Source organism: Ambystoma mexicanum, chromosome 2p (assembly GCF_040938575.1).
Source record: "Ambystoma mexicanum isolate Mex_15411 chromosome 2p, UKY_AmexF1_1, whole genome shotgun sequence".
Taxonomy (NCBI): Eukaryota; Metazoa; Chordata; class Amphibia; order Caudata; family Ambystomatidae; genus Ambystoma; species Ambystoma mexicanum.
Genome location: NC_090923.1, coordinates 970,850,889 through 970,864,685, shown reverse-complemented (window position 1 = coordinate 970,864,685; position 13,797 = coordinate 970,850,889). Strand labels below are relative to the sequence as shown.

The 13,797-nt window shown below is 51.7% G+C and overlaps 1 protein-coding gene across 3 annotated transcripts in view; it reads right to left on the bottom strand.

Moving 5' to 3' along the window:
* Nucleotides 1–13,797, bottom strand: part of SPTBN2 (spectrin beta, non-erythrocytic 2) — a 1,293,574-nt gene that overhangs the window by 87,229 nt on the left and 1,192,548 nt on the right. For all 3 annotated transcript variants that reach the window (XM_069644771.1, XM_069644772.1, XM_069644773.1), the window contains 2 exons: nucleotides 1,706–1,756; nucleotides 1,189–1,427 (listed from right to left, as the gene is read on the bottom strand). In XM_069644771.1, the coding sequence (XP_069500872.1) occupies nucleotides 1,189–1,427; nucleotides 1,706–1,756 (290 nt within the window). The remainder of the gene's footprint in view (nucleotides 1–1,188; nucleotides 1,428–1,705; nucleotides 1,757–13,797) is intronic.

Sequence of the window (13,797 nt, the reverse complement as noted above, 5' to 3'; positions counted from 1 at the left end):
GGTCTCTGGAGTACTTTACCAAGCTTTGGATTTTTAGAGACTCCACCTGATAGATTAGAGATTTTGAAATCTATGTATTGTACTTCAGCCTCAGAATTTCCAGTGTACCAATATGTGTTGTCACAGTTTCCCTCCTGAAGTGTAATATACCCTTCTTGACCCAGGGACTGTCAAATATATCCTGGACTTTGGGAGCCTTCTGACACTGTTGGACACAGTGTTCCTGTTTACTACTAATTGTTATCGCTATATTGGTTTTGTGCGCATACATTTAATGAACAATATTATTAGAGTGTAGCAGAAACCTGTGATTAAGTTCTGTGTGGCTTCCTGGATCCTAATCATGACGGTATTACTCTATTATTGTCTAGGGGTGTACCTTTAACTTATCTCTGAAAGTCTATATTTATAGTGTCTGCCACCATATATGGGCTTTTCATTTTCGGGTAAAAAGTGAATTGGGACTTAACTGGTCATTTACTGTTTTCAAATCTGTTGTATTTTAATTGTGATAAGTTAAGCTGCGGTATCAGTACCACATTACCATTCCAACAAACCTGGCATTCCAAAGGGAGGAAGGTTCTGAGAAGGGCAGTTGAAAGAGGCCATGGTTGGAGTGGGTATGCTGCCTGTGCAGGGGGCTCTCATCTGCCTTGCACAATCCAATAAATGTCCCCTCAAGTCTACTACAATCCTGTCTGGAAAACATACAGAATAATATCCAACACTATGCTCTGGTGTGTGTTATTTTTCACCCGAGTATTTATTTTTCCCAATTTATATATTAGAAGTGAGACCTTGCAATCAAAACTTATGTTTCAGTATACCAGCGTGATGTATTCTTTTTTGATGGCTTTTGGGAAGTACCTTCCTCACTCTTAAAGTTAAGTTTGACTGCTCCGTTACACATACTATAAGCATAACGGTCAACCTTTTCAAATAGACAGGTTGGAATACAGATCCAGAATTAGGATTGTTGATTGCACTGTGAAGTGTTTTGTAGTCCACACAAAGGAAAATCCAGTAGCGATTTCAATTAGTGACTAGGAATAGAACTTTCGAAACCTGTGCCACTCCAAGTCTAATAACTATATCTGCCAGATTCCGACAACAAGCTTACATGCATAGCTGTAAGCCCATCTGTGGTGGGAAGGCAATGCTAGAAATACAAAAGTTGTGGTCACCAACCTGTTTGCAGCCTTCTTTGCGTGGGACTCCATCTCCTGCTTTCGGCAGAGCATGCCTTCCATCTGCTCTGATGACAGGGGCTCTGTTGGAGACCTCAAGGGCAGGGTTGCAGAATGTGGGGTGTCTGATGACAGTCCTATCTTAGGCCAGTTCTTGGGAGATGGCACAGGACTCTGCTCCCCGTCTTTGGTTAGGATGTCTGTTCTTGTGCCATTGGTAGCATCTGAGTTATCAAATGGCTAAAACAGGGAATGTTAGTCATTACAACCTATCCTTGAAGATAAAATAATCAAAAGTTGTCCAATCTCATTAGAACCAGCTTCCCTAAAATATGAGCCCCTTAATGTACATTAAAGATCACACTGCATAAAGGTGAATTAGGAAAAGGTTAAAAGCTGCTTTTTTCATTTTCAGTTATAACAAAGTGTGGCGCTTAAGCTGGGGAATAACCAGCCACACGGAACAGGAATAATGGAGGATCTCTAGGAGGTAAAACACACAAATGAAATAATCTTACAGGCCCTTCAGATAGACTGCTGTCTTCCAGTTTCCTGGTGTCGGTGGCAGGCTGTAAAAAGAAAATGCAGACCAATTAGTGGAGGGCAGACATACAATGCGTCACAAATTACTGTTGTAAGAACGAGACCTTGTTGACAGGAATTTCCAAAGCTCTGTTAACAGATTGAAGAAAGATCAACCTACGTCTATGTTGAAGGGCATCGCCTTTCATGACAAACTCTGCTAAAGGTTAACATGGCAAAGCTGTCAATGCTGTACTATCAGGAGGGCAAAAGGGTATTGAAAAAGGATCATTGTTGTTAGGCAAAGTTTGTGTGCAGTACCCCTTCGGCACCACTACACACAACTAGTACTACAGGTGTAAGAAAACCAACCTTTGGTATAAGTCTGTACTACACAGTTTTGGTAGCGGAGCTGAGCAACCAGGCTCATCTCAAGAGGGGAATGTGAGCAGTAATGATGTTACACAGAGGTCTACAATCACAAGTGTTCAAGTAAACTCTTACACTTAAGGTTTCTTTGATAAATATTTATCTGTCAGTTATAAAACATTCATTAGAAGGAGGCAATATAATCACACACACATATACTTCAATACTATTTCAGAATACTTTTCAAGACGAGTAAAAGGCAAGGATTATTAGAACCTGAAAGGTTACAATTATTCTTAGACAGTGTATATACTTTGAGTTCACCAGAAGAGTCAATTCAATTCAATAGGCTAGGCTAAAGTCAATGGGCTAAAGTCTTGGATAGGATAAAGCGGTTCTGGTAAGTAAACAGTAAAGTCTCTGCACAAGTGCTTGGAAGTAATTTGTAAAAAAAAAAAAAAAGGATCATATGTTGGGTCACAAGCTGATTAGGCCTGCGAGCTGCAAAAGTTTCAAACACACTCCGAGAGGCAAGTACTCTCAGTCTTACTTCACAGTACCTTACAATGAAGAAAGATGCAGCTGGTGAATTCTGTTCCTGCAGACCTCGCTGTTCCTGTGCCTCAGTGGTGGGGACAACAGGGAGGACGTCGGGGGACTCCTGCACTGCACTGGGAATGGTCAAAAAGCTGGCAATTGGCAAACTTCAATTTCGGTGGCTGTGAGTAAAGCACACAAACTGGTGCGTCTCTCCCTGGCTGTACGGTTTCCTGCAGCAACTCTGAGGAAATTCAACCAGCTCAGAGATAGGTGTCCAGTTAGCTTACTTGTGAGTTGATTGGTCGCACCAACTCAAAAGGAGAAGTCGTCCTTGCAGGGGCTTCTCTGTTGATATGAACTTGGCGATTCAGACCTGCAGCAGGGCTTCACCGGGCAAGCCAATGGTCCAGGAGTTGCAGCAGCCATCCTCTTCAAGCTCGTCTTCCGTTCCAGTGGTCGACTCTGCCTTCCAAGCAAAGAGACTCGCCTTTTATTCAGTTCTCTCCCATTCATTCAAGCCTAGCTGTCACTCACCCAGTAGGGTGGCTGTCCTTGCCGGACAGTCAGCTAATCACCACAGAGTGCCTATGGGTCTCCTAGGAGACTGATCAGGGAGTTTCGGGCACCTCCCTCACTTCCTGCCCACCCCAGACACTCAGACGCCAGAGGCAGTCTTCACTCCAGAAGCCTGCCAAAGGCGAAGGAACAAAGAGACCAAACTAGGTTTGGCGCGCACAGACAAACTCTAGAAGGACCTTTCCACAAAGAAATGGCGAAAAAAGAAGACCGGGATCTGTTTTTACAGAGGGGGCTCAGACGTCATCTGGAAAAACATGGCTCCCGCGATTTAACGCTACCGGCGCTCGCGGTCAGGAATAATCATGGTAGTTTGTTCTAAAACCACTACCACCAGCCATTGTGAGAGGAAAGGGTAGCATTTGACTGCTACATGATTATCTAGACACAGGGGATACTAAGTAACCCCTATAGCACTCTATTGTAAGATAGGGTGTGCTAGGTCTAGAAATTTAAAAGACTAGTAAAGTCAATTTCACTTTACTCACTCTGGGAAACGGTAGTTTATCCCAGAGAAGGTATTTAAACCTTGGGAAAGCCTGAAAAGGTTTCCCTGTGCCACTGCACTGAGGATGCTGTGTGACAAATGAAAAGATGATGCCTATGGAGTTGGTTAGACTCCATAACCAAAGAAAACAAACACAGAAAACACATTGATTTGAAAAGTTCAAAGTCCCAAAGTTTAGCAAAAGAGCTGGAGGGCTCCAAGGTGGGAGGAATAGGCACATTTTCAGAATTAAACATAAAACAGCAAACAAAAGGGAAGGTCTACACAAAATATATACTTTATATAGGACTAGCAAAAAGTACTCATTCTCCGAACAGGCTCTGTGGACAGACATGACAACACTCTCGCTTTTCCGATTCGCCCATGATGTGCTTTGCACTCTGAAGTAAACTGTACCGAGAATGGGTGTATGTGGCTGGTTCACATACCTCGAAACAGACTTTGCGGGAGCCGAAGGTTGGTGTGCTGCTTCATACTGGGACCTACTGTGCTCTCTCCCCACATGTTGCCTCACCCTGGCCTGGTGCAGTTAGTTGCAGTGCAAATGTCCCAGAAACCATGTATTCTAGGGTTGAGGACTGGTGCTTCTATGACCACATTGATGTTTTGCCGATTTCAGGCAACAGTCTCATGTGTGAAGGTGCTGAAATCCAGGAAAAGGGGTGGGGTGTCCAAATGTCATGTAGCCTGTAATGTCCAGAGGGTCCTAACAGGTAACTGCAAAATTTGGTGCAGATTGGTGAAATGGCATGGAATTATATAAGGAACAAGGCTTCATCAAGCCACAAACACATTTTTGCTTTTATAAATATAGATCTATTCAGAGATGAAAATGCAGTGTGTTAAGAGAAGATTTTAATTTTTTGCTGCTCTTAAGCCTGAGTCTTTTGATATAGCCCTTGATAGGTTCACTTCGTTCTTGTCTGATCGCTCTCAGTCTATTTCTCTTCCCCCTTTTCGATCTAAACTGGCTACACTTGTCTGTGGTGTCCCTCAGGGCTCAGCACTCTCTCCTATTCTTTTTAATTTTTATATTGGATCTCTTCTGCTTCTTATTCACTCACATGGTTTCCGCTATTATTCTTACACGGACAACACACAGATCCTCGTTCGCCTTGATCTTACTCAAGCTGAGACCGCTGCCCGTCTCAGGAACTGTTTGGAGGACCTAGGCCATTGGATGATGACTAATTGGCTAATACTGAATGGCAGTAAGACAGAGGTCCTGGTGGTGGGTACTTCTCCCCCCCCCCCCTTCTTTTTTGGACCTCGCATTTCTGGCCATCGAGCCTGGGCCCTCTCCCGCTTCCGGTTCAATTGGTCTGCAATCTAGGTGTTAAAATCTCTGTCTCTCGATAATGAGGTCGCTTCTGTATGTAGTGCTGGTCATTTCAAACTTCGCATTTTGCGGAAAGTCTTGCCCTTTATTCCTGCTGAATGCCAGGCTCCGGTAGTGGCGGCCCTGGTTCTCAGCACCCTTTATTATTGAAACTCTCTATCTGGCCCAGCCGCGCTACCTGACCCAAAGGCTTCAATTGCTACACAATGCTGCCGCCCGTTCTGTACTCCGCCCCCTCCCCCCTTTTGGATCCCACATCTCCCCGTTGCTCAAGAAGCTACACTGGCTTCCTGTAGCCAGTCGGATTTTGTTTAAATCGATGTGCCTGGTGCATCGTGCCTTCTATGGCTTGGGCGCTGAGTATCTCCTAGCAAAGTTTACTCACTATACACCTGCTCGTCTGCTGCGCTCCCATTCTGCGTGCCTTCTCAGTGCCCCCCGCTATAGTTTGTCTCGTATGGGAGGAAGTGCCTTCTCGGTGGTGGCTGTTAGAGGCTGGAATGAGCTGCCTTTGGCCCTCCGCGCTACTGGAGACCACTTCACTTTTCGCCGGCTGCTTAAAACTACCCTGTTTTAGCCGCTTCTCTCCTTGGTGTTATTACCGCACTGGTTTTGATTCCCCTGCAGTAGCCAGCGCCAAGATGCGTTTGGGTGTACCAAGTTCAATTAACATAACATAGCCAGCATATTATCAGGGTCTTTTGGTTTGTCCTGACCTTTTTGGACAGTAAGGACTGTTTTACACCCTACTGGACTCTAAGCTTGCCAATACAGGGGTGCATTTCTGTACTTTGCTTAACACTACTACCTCTGTTACGGCACGTGGGGTTACGGCTAATAGCTCAGGGGAGCCCTGTCACCAATTTCATTGTCTTTAAAGTATAAGGAACAAGTTACTTACCTGTAACTGTTGTTCTCCAGCATGGGTCTGGCATGGATTCACATGCTCATGAATATTCCCCGTCGTCAGGCTGGGAATCCTCGGTAAAGAAAAAACCAGTATCAGTTTCGTTTCTGATCTGTCTTTCGTAGTAATAACCAATCACTGGTCTCTGCGTCATACTGACCACAGCCAATGACTGCCCTCTACCTAAGCACCGCCTCTGGCAGCCATCTTCAGATTTGGAAGCACGTGAAGTGGCAGTATGACCAAGTGAAGAGCCGCAGAGGGGTAGGCGGGAGGGTTCGCATGTGAATCCATGCCAGACCCATGCTGGAGAACAACAGTTACAGGTAAGTAACTTGTTCCTTCTCCAGCATGGGGTCTGGCATGGATTCACATGCTCATGAATAAAGAATACATAGCAGTACACACATGCACAACCACGGGAGGTGGCAAAGGCTCAACATTAAGCATCACATCAACTCAACATTAAGCATCTTACCTCCTCACCAGGCTCACCTCAGGCGAACAGGTTGCGCAGCACTGCTTGGCCGACCCTGGACTCCTCCCTGGAATCCCGGTCGATGCAGTAGAATTTCGTGAAGGTGTGCGTCGACCTCCACGTAGCAGCCCTGCATATGTCCAGCAGGGGCACACCAGATAGGAACGCCGTGGTAGCTGCGATCGCTCTGGTGGAATGGGCTCTCGGACGGCCAGGCAGCGGTCGGTTTGCCAACCGGTGACAGCACATGATACAGCCGGAGAGCCATCTGGAGATGGAAGCCTTCGAGAGAGCCTTCCCCTGATTGACAGGTCCAAAGTTCACAAAGAGTTGTGACGTCTTCCGAAAACCCTTCGTGCGGTCCACGTAGAACTTCAGCGCTCTAGCTACATCCAGCGAGTGCAAAGTCCTCTCAGCCGGCGACGAAGGCGACGGGAAGAACACAGGTAACACCAAGGGTTCGTTGAGATGGAAGTCCGACGGTACCTTGGGCATGAAGGAGGGGTGCGTCCTGAGCACTACCCTCGTGTCGTGGAAAGTCAAGTACGGGGCCTTGCAGGAAAGGGCCTGGATCTCTCCCACTCGTCGTGCGGAGGTGATGGCCACAAGAAAAGCTGTTTTCCACGATAGAAACTTCAACGGGGCCGAGTGCAGAGGCTCGAACGGAGGTCCCATGAGCTTGGTCAGCACCACGTTGAGCTCCCACGCCGGGGCCGGAGCCTTCACCGGCGGGAACGATCTGAACAGTCCCTTCATGAACTCTTTCACCAGACGATGAGACCACAAGGACGTCCGGCCCGTGGTTCTGGTGTATCGGGAGATCGCAGCAAGATGAATCTTGATGGACGCATGTGCCAGACCAGCTTTGGCCAGCGTCAGCAGGTACGGCAGTACTTGGGGAGCCGTAATCCGTAGAGGGTTAATCTTCTGTGCGTGGCACCAGACAGAGAACCTCTTCCATTTGTGTCCGTAGCATTTAAGAGTCGAGGACGCCCTGGCCTTTGCAAGAACCTCTCTGCAATCGGCCGGTATGTCGTATCCTCCAAACTCTAGTGCTGCAGGAGCCAGGCCTGCAAGTTCAGCGACTTCGGGTCGTGGTGGAGGATGGCGCCTCCTTCCCTGGAGAGTAGATCCGCGTCCGCCGGCAGCTTGATCGGCGGGGACGCTGACAAGTCCAGAAGGTCCGGGAACCATATCTGCCTCGGCCACGCAGGTGCGACGAGGATCATCCTGCACCGTGACCTCTTGAGCTGGTTGACGAGCCGGATTAGCAGAGGCAAGGGAGGGAACGCGTAGAGGAACAGGCCCTCCCAGGGGAACGAGAAAGCATCGCCCATGCTCCTCGTCTGGGGAAACCTGCTGGCGAACCTCCGGCACTTGGTGTTCGTCGCCGTCGCGAACAGGTCGATCTGGGGTGTGCCCCACCGTCGGAAGAGGCGATCCACCAGATCCTGCCGTAGTTCCCACTCGTGGCACGAGCGCAGCTCCCTGCTGAGTGAGTCGGCGATGGTGTTTTTTATCCCTGCCAGATGAAACGGCACCAGAAAAATCCCTTGGGCGACGGCCCAATGCCACAGGTCCTGCGCCTCCTTGGACAGCGCTGGGGACCTGGTTCCGCCCTGTTTCCTGATGTAAAACATGGTGGTGGTGTTGTCGGTGAAGATCCTCACCACCTTGCCCTTGAGGGACGGAAGGAAGGACCTGAGGGCCCAAAACACTGCACGGAGCTCCAGGACGTTGATATGTAGGGACTTCTCCGTCGGGAGCCAGAGTCCCCTTGCGTGCAGATTTTCGGTGTGCGCTCCCCACCCTTCCAGGGAGGCATCCGTGGTCACAGTCTCCTGGTGGGCTGGGGTCTGGAAGTCCATGCCCGCCGTCAGATGCGCGCGGGTGCCCCACCACCGTATCGCTCGTCGGAAACTCTCGTCGAGCTTGATCCTTTCCTCGAAGCTGCCCGTCGTCTGGATCCAGCGCGCATCCAGGAATTCTTGCAACGGGCGCATCCGGAGCCTGCACATGGGAATGAGGTAGATGCAGGAAGACATCATCCCGAGGAGGGACTTGATGGACCTCACTTTGGCCGCGTCGGCCACCAACATCCGTTGCACCTTGCCCAAGATGGTCCTGGTCCTCTCCTCCGACGGGGAGGCCAGAAGGGACACTGTGTCGAGCCTCGCTCCCAGAAACAGTGTGACTTGCGCGGGCACCAGGTGGGATTTGGCGTAGTTCACGGAGAATCCCAGGTCCGTGAGGAGTTGGACGGTCCTTGCCGTGTGGACCACGGCGAGCTCCCTCGTCTTGGCGTGGATGAGCCAGTCGTCCAGGTAGGGGTAGACGTGGATCCCCTCGCGGCGCAGCTGCGCCGCCACCGGTGCAAGGCACTTGGTGAATACCCTGGGTGCCGACCGTAGTCCGAAGGGAAGGGCTTTGAACTGGTAATGACGCCCTTGGACCACGAATCTGAGGAATTTGCGGTGCCCCTTTAGGATGGGAATGTGGAAGTAGGCATCCTCCAAATCCAATGACGATAGGAAGTCTCCTTCCTCCAGCTGACCCAGGACGTGCTGGAGGGTGACCATCCGGAACTTCTGCGCCTTGATGAACTTGTTCAGACGTCGCAGGTCCAGGATGGGGCGCCATCCTCCCGTCTTCTTCTTCACGAGGAAGTATCTCGAGTAGACTCCGGAGCCCCGAAGCCTCTTTGGGACGAGTTCGATGGCGCCCTTTCTGAGCATCGCCTTTACCTCCAGGAGAAGTTGAGGGACGTGAAGTTCTTTCCTGGCCACGGGGGGGACGCGCGGGCACCTTCTTTGAAACTCGAGCGCGTGGCCCCGGGCCAGGGCGTCCAGCACCCAACGGTCGGTGGAGATGGACTCCCACACGCTGACGAAGCCCGCCAGCCGGCCTCCCACCGGGGTGCTTCGGTGGGGGCCCGACCCCAAGGCCGGTTCAATCCTGCTTGGACGCGGCCTTGCCGCCTTGACCTCCTTGGCGACGACGGCGGGGTCCGCTAGACTTGCCTCGTCCTCTGTAGGCCTCTTGCGACGACGAGCGGGCCGCTTGACGGTAGGAAGCGAAACCGCCGCCGGAACCTTTGGAGGCGCCCTTGCCTCCGCCGCTCCGAAAGGGCGTCCGTCGTTGCAGGACTCCAAGGGCCCGGGCCGTCTCAGTATCCGCCTTGATGGCCTGAAGGGAATCGTCCACTGTCTTCCCAAACAGGTTGTTCCCGTCGAAGGGCATGTCCAGGACTCTGGTCTGGACGTCCTGCTGGAAGTCCGTAGCTTTGAGCCATCCACGACGTAGAAGGCAAACACCGTTGCCCAGCTGGCGGAATCCAGTGTCGGCGATGTCCGTCGCCACGGTGATGGCGTGGTCCGAGGCCACCTCACCTTCCTGCAGGATCTCAAGGGCCTCCGCCCTCTTGTCGTCCGGCAGAAAATCCAGCAGGGGAGCCATCTTGTACCAGAGCTCCCTGTCGTAGCGGGCCACGATAGCCAAGGCGTTGGCCGCTTTAATCGTCGTCGCTGCCGACGAGATGACTCTACGCCCCATAGTATCCAATTTCTTTCCCTCGCCGTCCGGCGGGGAAGTCGATGTGGAGGCCGCACCCCCCCCCGCTTTCTTCCTGGCTGCCGCGGAGACGACGGAGTCCGGGGTAGGCTGCGCCCGGAGGCATAGGGGGGCCGTGTCCGGGACCCGGTACTTTTTCTCGTACCGGTCTCTTCTAGCTGGCGTCGTGGAAGGGTTCTTGAGGAGGGAAAGGCCCTCATCCCAAATGTCGTCCAACAGAGGCACTGCGAGGACCGTCTTCCTCTTGGCCTCGCGCCGCTGATAAAGGAAGCCTTCCTTTTTCTTCTCCTCAGGGCAGAGTTGGAAAAGCTCGGAAGCCCTGGAGATCATGGAGTGGAAAGATCCGATCTCGTCGGGCGGAGAGGCCCTGGTGGGAGGCGACGACGGAAAATCCTCGTCGTATGCCTCGTCGTCCGTACCCGTCGCTGCCGTGTCAGTCCCCGTATCATCCCCTCGGGTGGACGGGGAGGAGGGCTGGAAGGGGCGCGACGGTTGAAAAGGAGGTGGTGGATGGATCCTTCTTTTCTTGGTAGGGGGAACACCAGAAGGTCCCGGTTCTGGATCCCCCGACGGGAGAGGTTCCTCCGTCGGTAACGGTAGCCTCGTCCTTATCTCGGAGCATAAGGACTGTATGGCCAACAAAATGGCCGCCGAGTTGTCTTGCGGCGCTGGCAGAGGGGAATCCGACGGGCGAGCAGGGGCCCCGTCGGTATCCTCGACGATGTCGTCGTCACCTGCGTCGGGGTCCATTCCGACGGGCTGGCCTTCTTCCACGCCTAGGCCGTGGCTTAAGACCTCGATCAGTTCCTCTTCTGAGGTTGAGGCCGACTCTACGACGACGCCCTGCCCCCCCTTCTTCTTCCCCACGGAGGGTTTCACGGGGGTCCTATCGATGGGCACAAAGGAAGACTCCCTCCGAGGAGGCAGGGAGATTCTGGGCCCTGAGGTCGCCACCACTGGTGCAGCCACCACAGGCTGAGCCAGGGCCGCCGCGACCGTTTCGATAGAGGGCTTGGTCGGATGGATCAAGGCCTTCACCACCTTAGGTGCGCTCACCGCCTTATCCTTGAGGGAGGGGGCACTGCCACGCTCCTCCTCTGCCTTAGAGCTCGACCGGGGCCTCTCCAGGAGCTTCGCCGGGTGCTCGGCCTTCCTCTTACCCGACCCAGAGCGTTGGCTCGTGGTTGATGGTGCCGGGGAGGGTGCGCCCTGCCTGGCGCCCGCAGAGCCCGACCGTTCGGCGCTCCCGGTGCCAGCGGACTCGCGGTGCTTGGCCTTATGTTGGGCCCCCGTCGCCGGGGCGCCCTCAAAGGTCTTAGAAGACCGCTCGGATTTCTTCTTCTCGCCAGACGGGCTCTTACCCTCCAGCCAGTTGGCGAGACGTTGATGGCGGTCCTTCATGGTCCGTTCCGACATGTTGCCGCAAAACGCACAGTCCTTCTCCACGTGCGTCTTGTCCTCATGAAGGCAGTAAAGGCAGAAAGAGTGTTCGTCCTCCTTGAAGACGTTCTGCAGCTGGCATCCAGGGCAGACCCTGAACAGCTTTCCGGGCGTCGAGCTTCCCTTCTCCTGGGCCATCTCCGAGACAGGGCCTGAGAAGCTTCTGGAGTCCTCCGAAGTGTAGCTCGACGAAATCTTCACCCTTGAGGGGCACAGATGAATCCGACACGGGTCCCCGTTGATCGGATGTAGGATCGGTGGAGCTTGAGGCTCTTTTGACCGAAAGAATCGAAGTTTTTTGTAAAAAGCGCGAAAAAATAGCACTAACGCTCGAGAGCAATAGCACGAGGATCCCAACACATGAACGTGCGGTAAAAATCTGAAGATGGCTGCCAGAGGCGGTGCTTAGGTAGAGGGCAGTCATTGGCTGTGGTCAGTATGACGCAGAGACCAGTGATTGGTTATTACTACGAAAGACAGATCAGAAACGAAACTGATACTGGTTTTTTCTTTACCGAGGATTCCCAGCCTGACGACGGGGAATATTCATGAGCATGTGAATCCATGCCAGACCCCATGCTGGAGAATTATATCTTTTACAGCATGTTCCTGAGGACCTGGTTGCACTGCACCTTTATTTCTACTGCAAAGGAACTTTTGTCTATGTCCAAAATTGCTACCTTGTTTGAGCCTTTTTCCCTTTGTTTGCCCGCTTTCCTCCTATTCAGAGGTAGGAATGGCCATGCATGCCTCTTTCCTGGCTCACTGGAGAGCCTTAGAAGGGAAGCTGTGCGCATGGAACTGGTTTGGACTGGGCTAAGGTCCCAGACAACCTCCCCTTGACCAGCACCACAGTGTCACTGAACTTGTATTCTGGGTCTCAATGGTTCATGTTCCTTGATTGGTTGGCTCCTGGCATTTGTTTCTGGCAAGGTTTTGGAGCCATTTTCTTGATCAATGGATCTGCAGGACTGCTGCTGCAACTGTCATTGGCAAACCAAAACCTGTAAAGTGAAGTACTGCCTCGCTCTAGGAGACTACCACATCTGTCTACCCCTCATAAGAGTGTAGCCTAAATACTCAGTCATGCCTTACATTGAGACTTTGCTCTAACTTCGTGTACACCCTGCAGGTCGACTAGAGGTTGGTCTTTCTAAAGTAGATGCCAGTGGCAATACATAAAACCTTTCCCAACAATGCAAGTAACATTTTAGGTATTGACTTTAGGGCAATGACATTGCAGAAGTCACTCAAGTGTTCAGGGTTCAGTTACATAGTTCGAAGAACAAGGATCAGGGTGTACGAACTGTAGGAAAACCCACATGTTAAACAAGGGCGCACACATTAAAGGAAAGCTTAGCAGCTATGGGATTTGTGAGGAACCTGAGGACATCTTCACTTCATTATCCTCAACATCCTCTACTCAGGTGGCCAGGTAAGGCCATCCTTTTTAGATCCCAACCCTGGGGGTGGAGATGCAAGGGAGGATCACTTGGTGAGTGGTAGTGGGATGCCCTTAGGTGAGATGTCGCACCCCCCATTTCCATTCCGTAATGAACCCTTATTCCCAGATACCCCTTTCCCGCTGTCCAGATTAACAAAAGAAGATATGATCAGTCCAGAAAAAACAGAAAGAGGGTGAAGAGGAGGAAGTTAAAGGGTGAACCATGGTAGCGCCCCCCACCCCGCCCCCTTGCTGATGAGAACTAACTTTACCCACCCCTTCCTTTATAGGCTCACTTTTCCTTATTCAGACCATTATAGTACTGGGACCGGGAAGAGGCGACTAAGAGTAGTGAACACTAACAGGTCCTTTCCCCACTCTAGTAGTGAGATGAGGAGTAGGCCTGAGGACTGCTGCAAGGGTCATACATGTCCCAATAACTATGGTCAGGGCAAGTGAAACTAAGTGTTCACACTTGCAAACTGTTAAATGGTTGCAGGTGTATAAAAAGGCAGAAGCAGCAGAGAGGGGAACAAGCTGGGTCGGAGAGCACGGCTATCTGAGATCAAGCTGACAGAGTGTGGGCCGTGGAAAAGTACACCGACAGAGAATCAGAGAAGACTCAGAGGCCATTGCAGGCCGCGGGAGGGTCTGGAGCTGTGCGAAGCCTGTCGCCTTCTGTTCCCTGTTGGGAATGGGCAACACAGATGCTGCCGACTGCTGCAGGAAGAACTGGTGGGGGAAGAGCACTGCTACCGGAGCGCCGTGGGAGAGGAGCGTGCAAGAACCCAGAAGTGAGATCAAAGCACCCAGAGGAGTGGTCACACACCGGTGATTGACACAGTAGGTTCACTCAGACCTGGGTGCTCCAGGGGCATAGTGGGGGTTGTGGCAAATGCTGAACAAGCAAGAATATA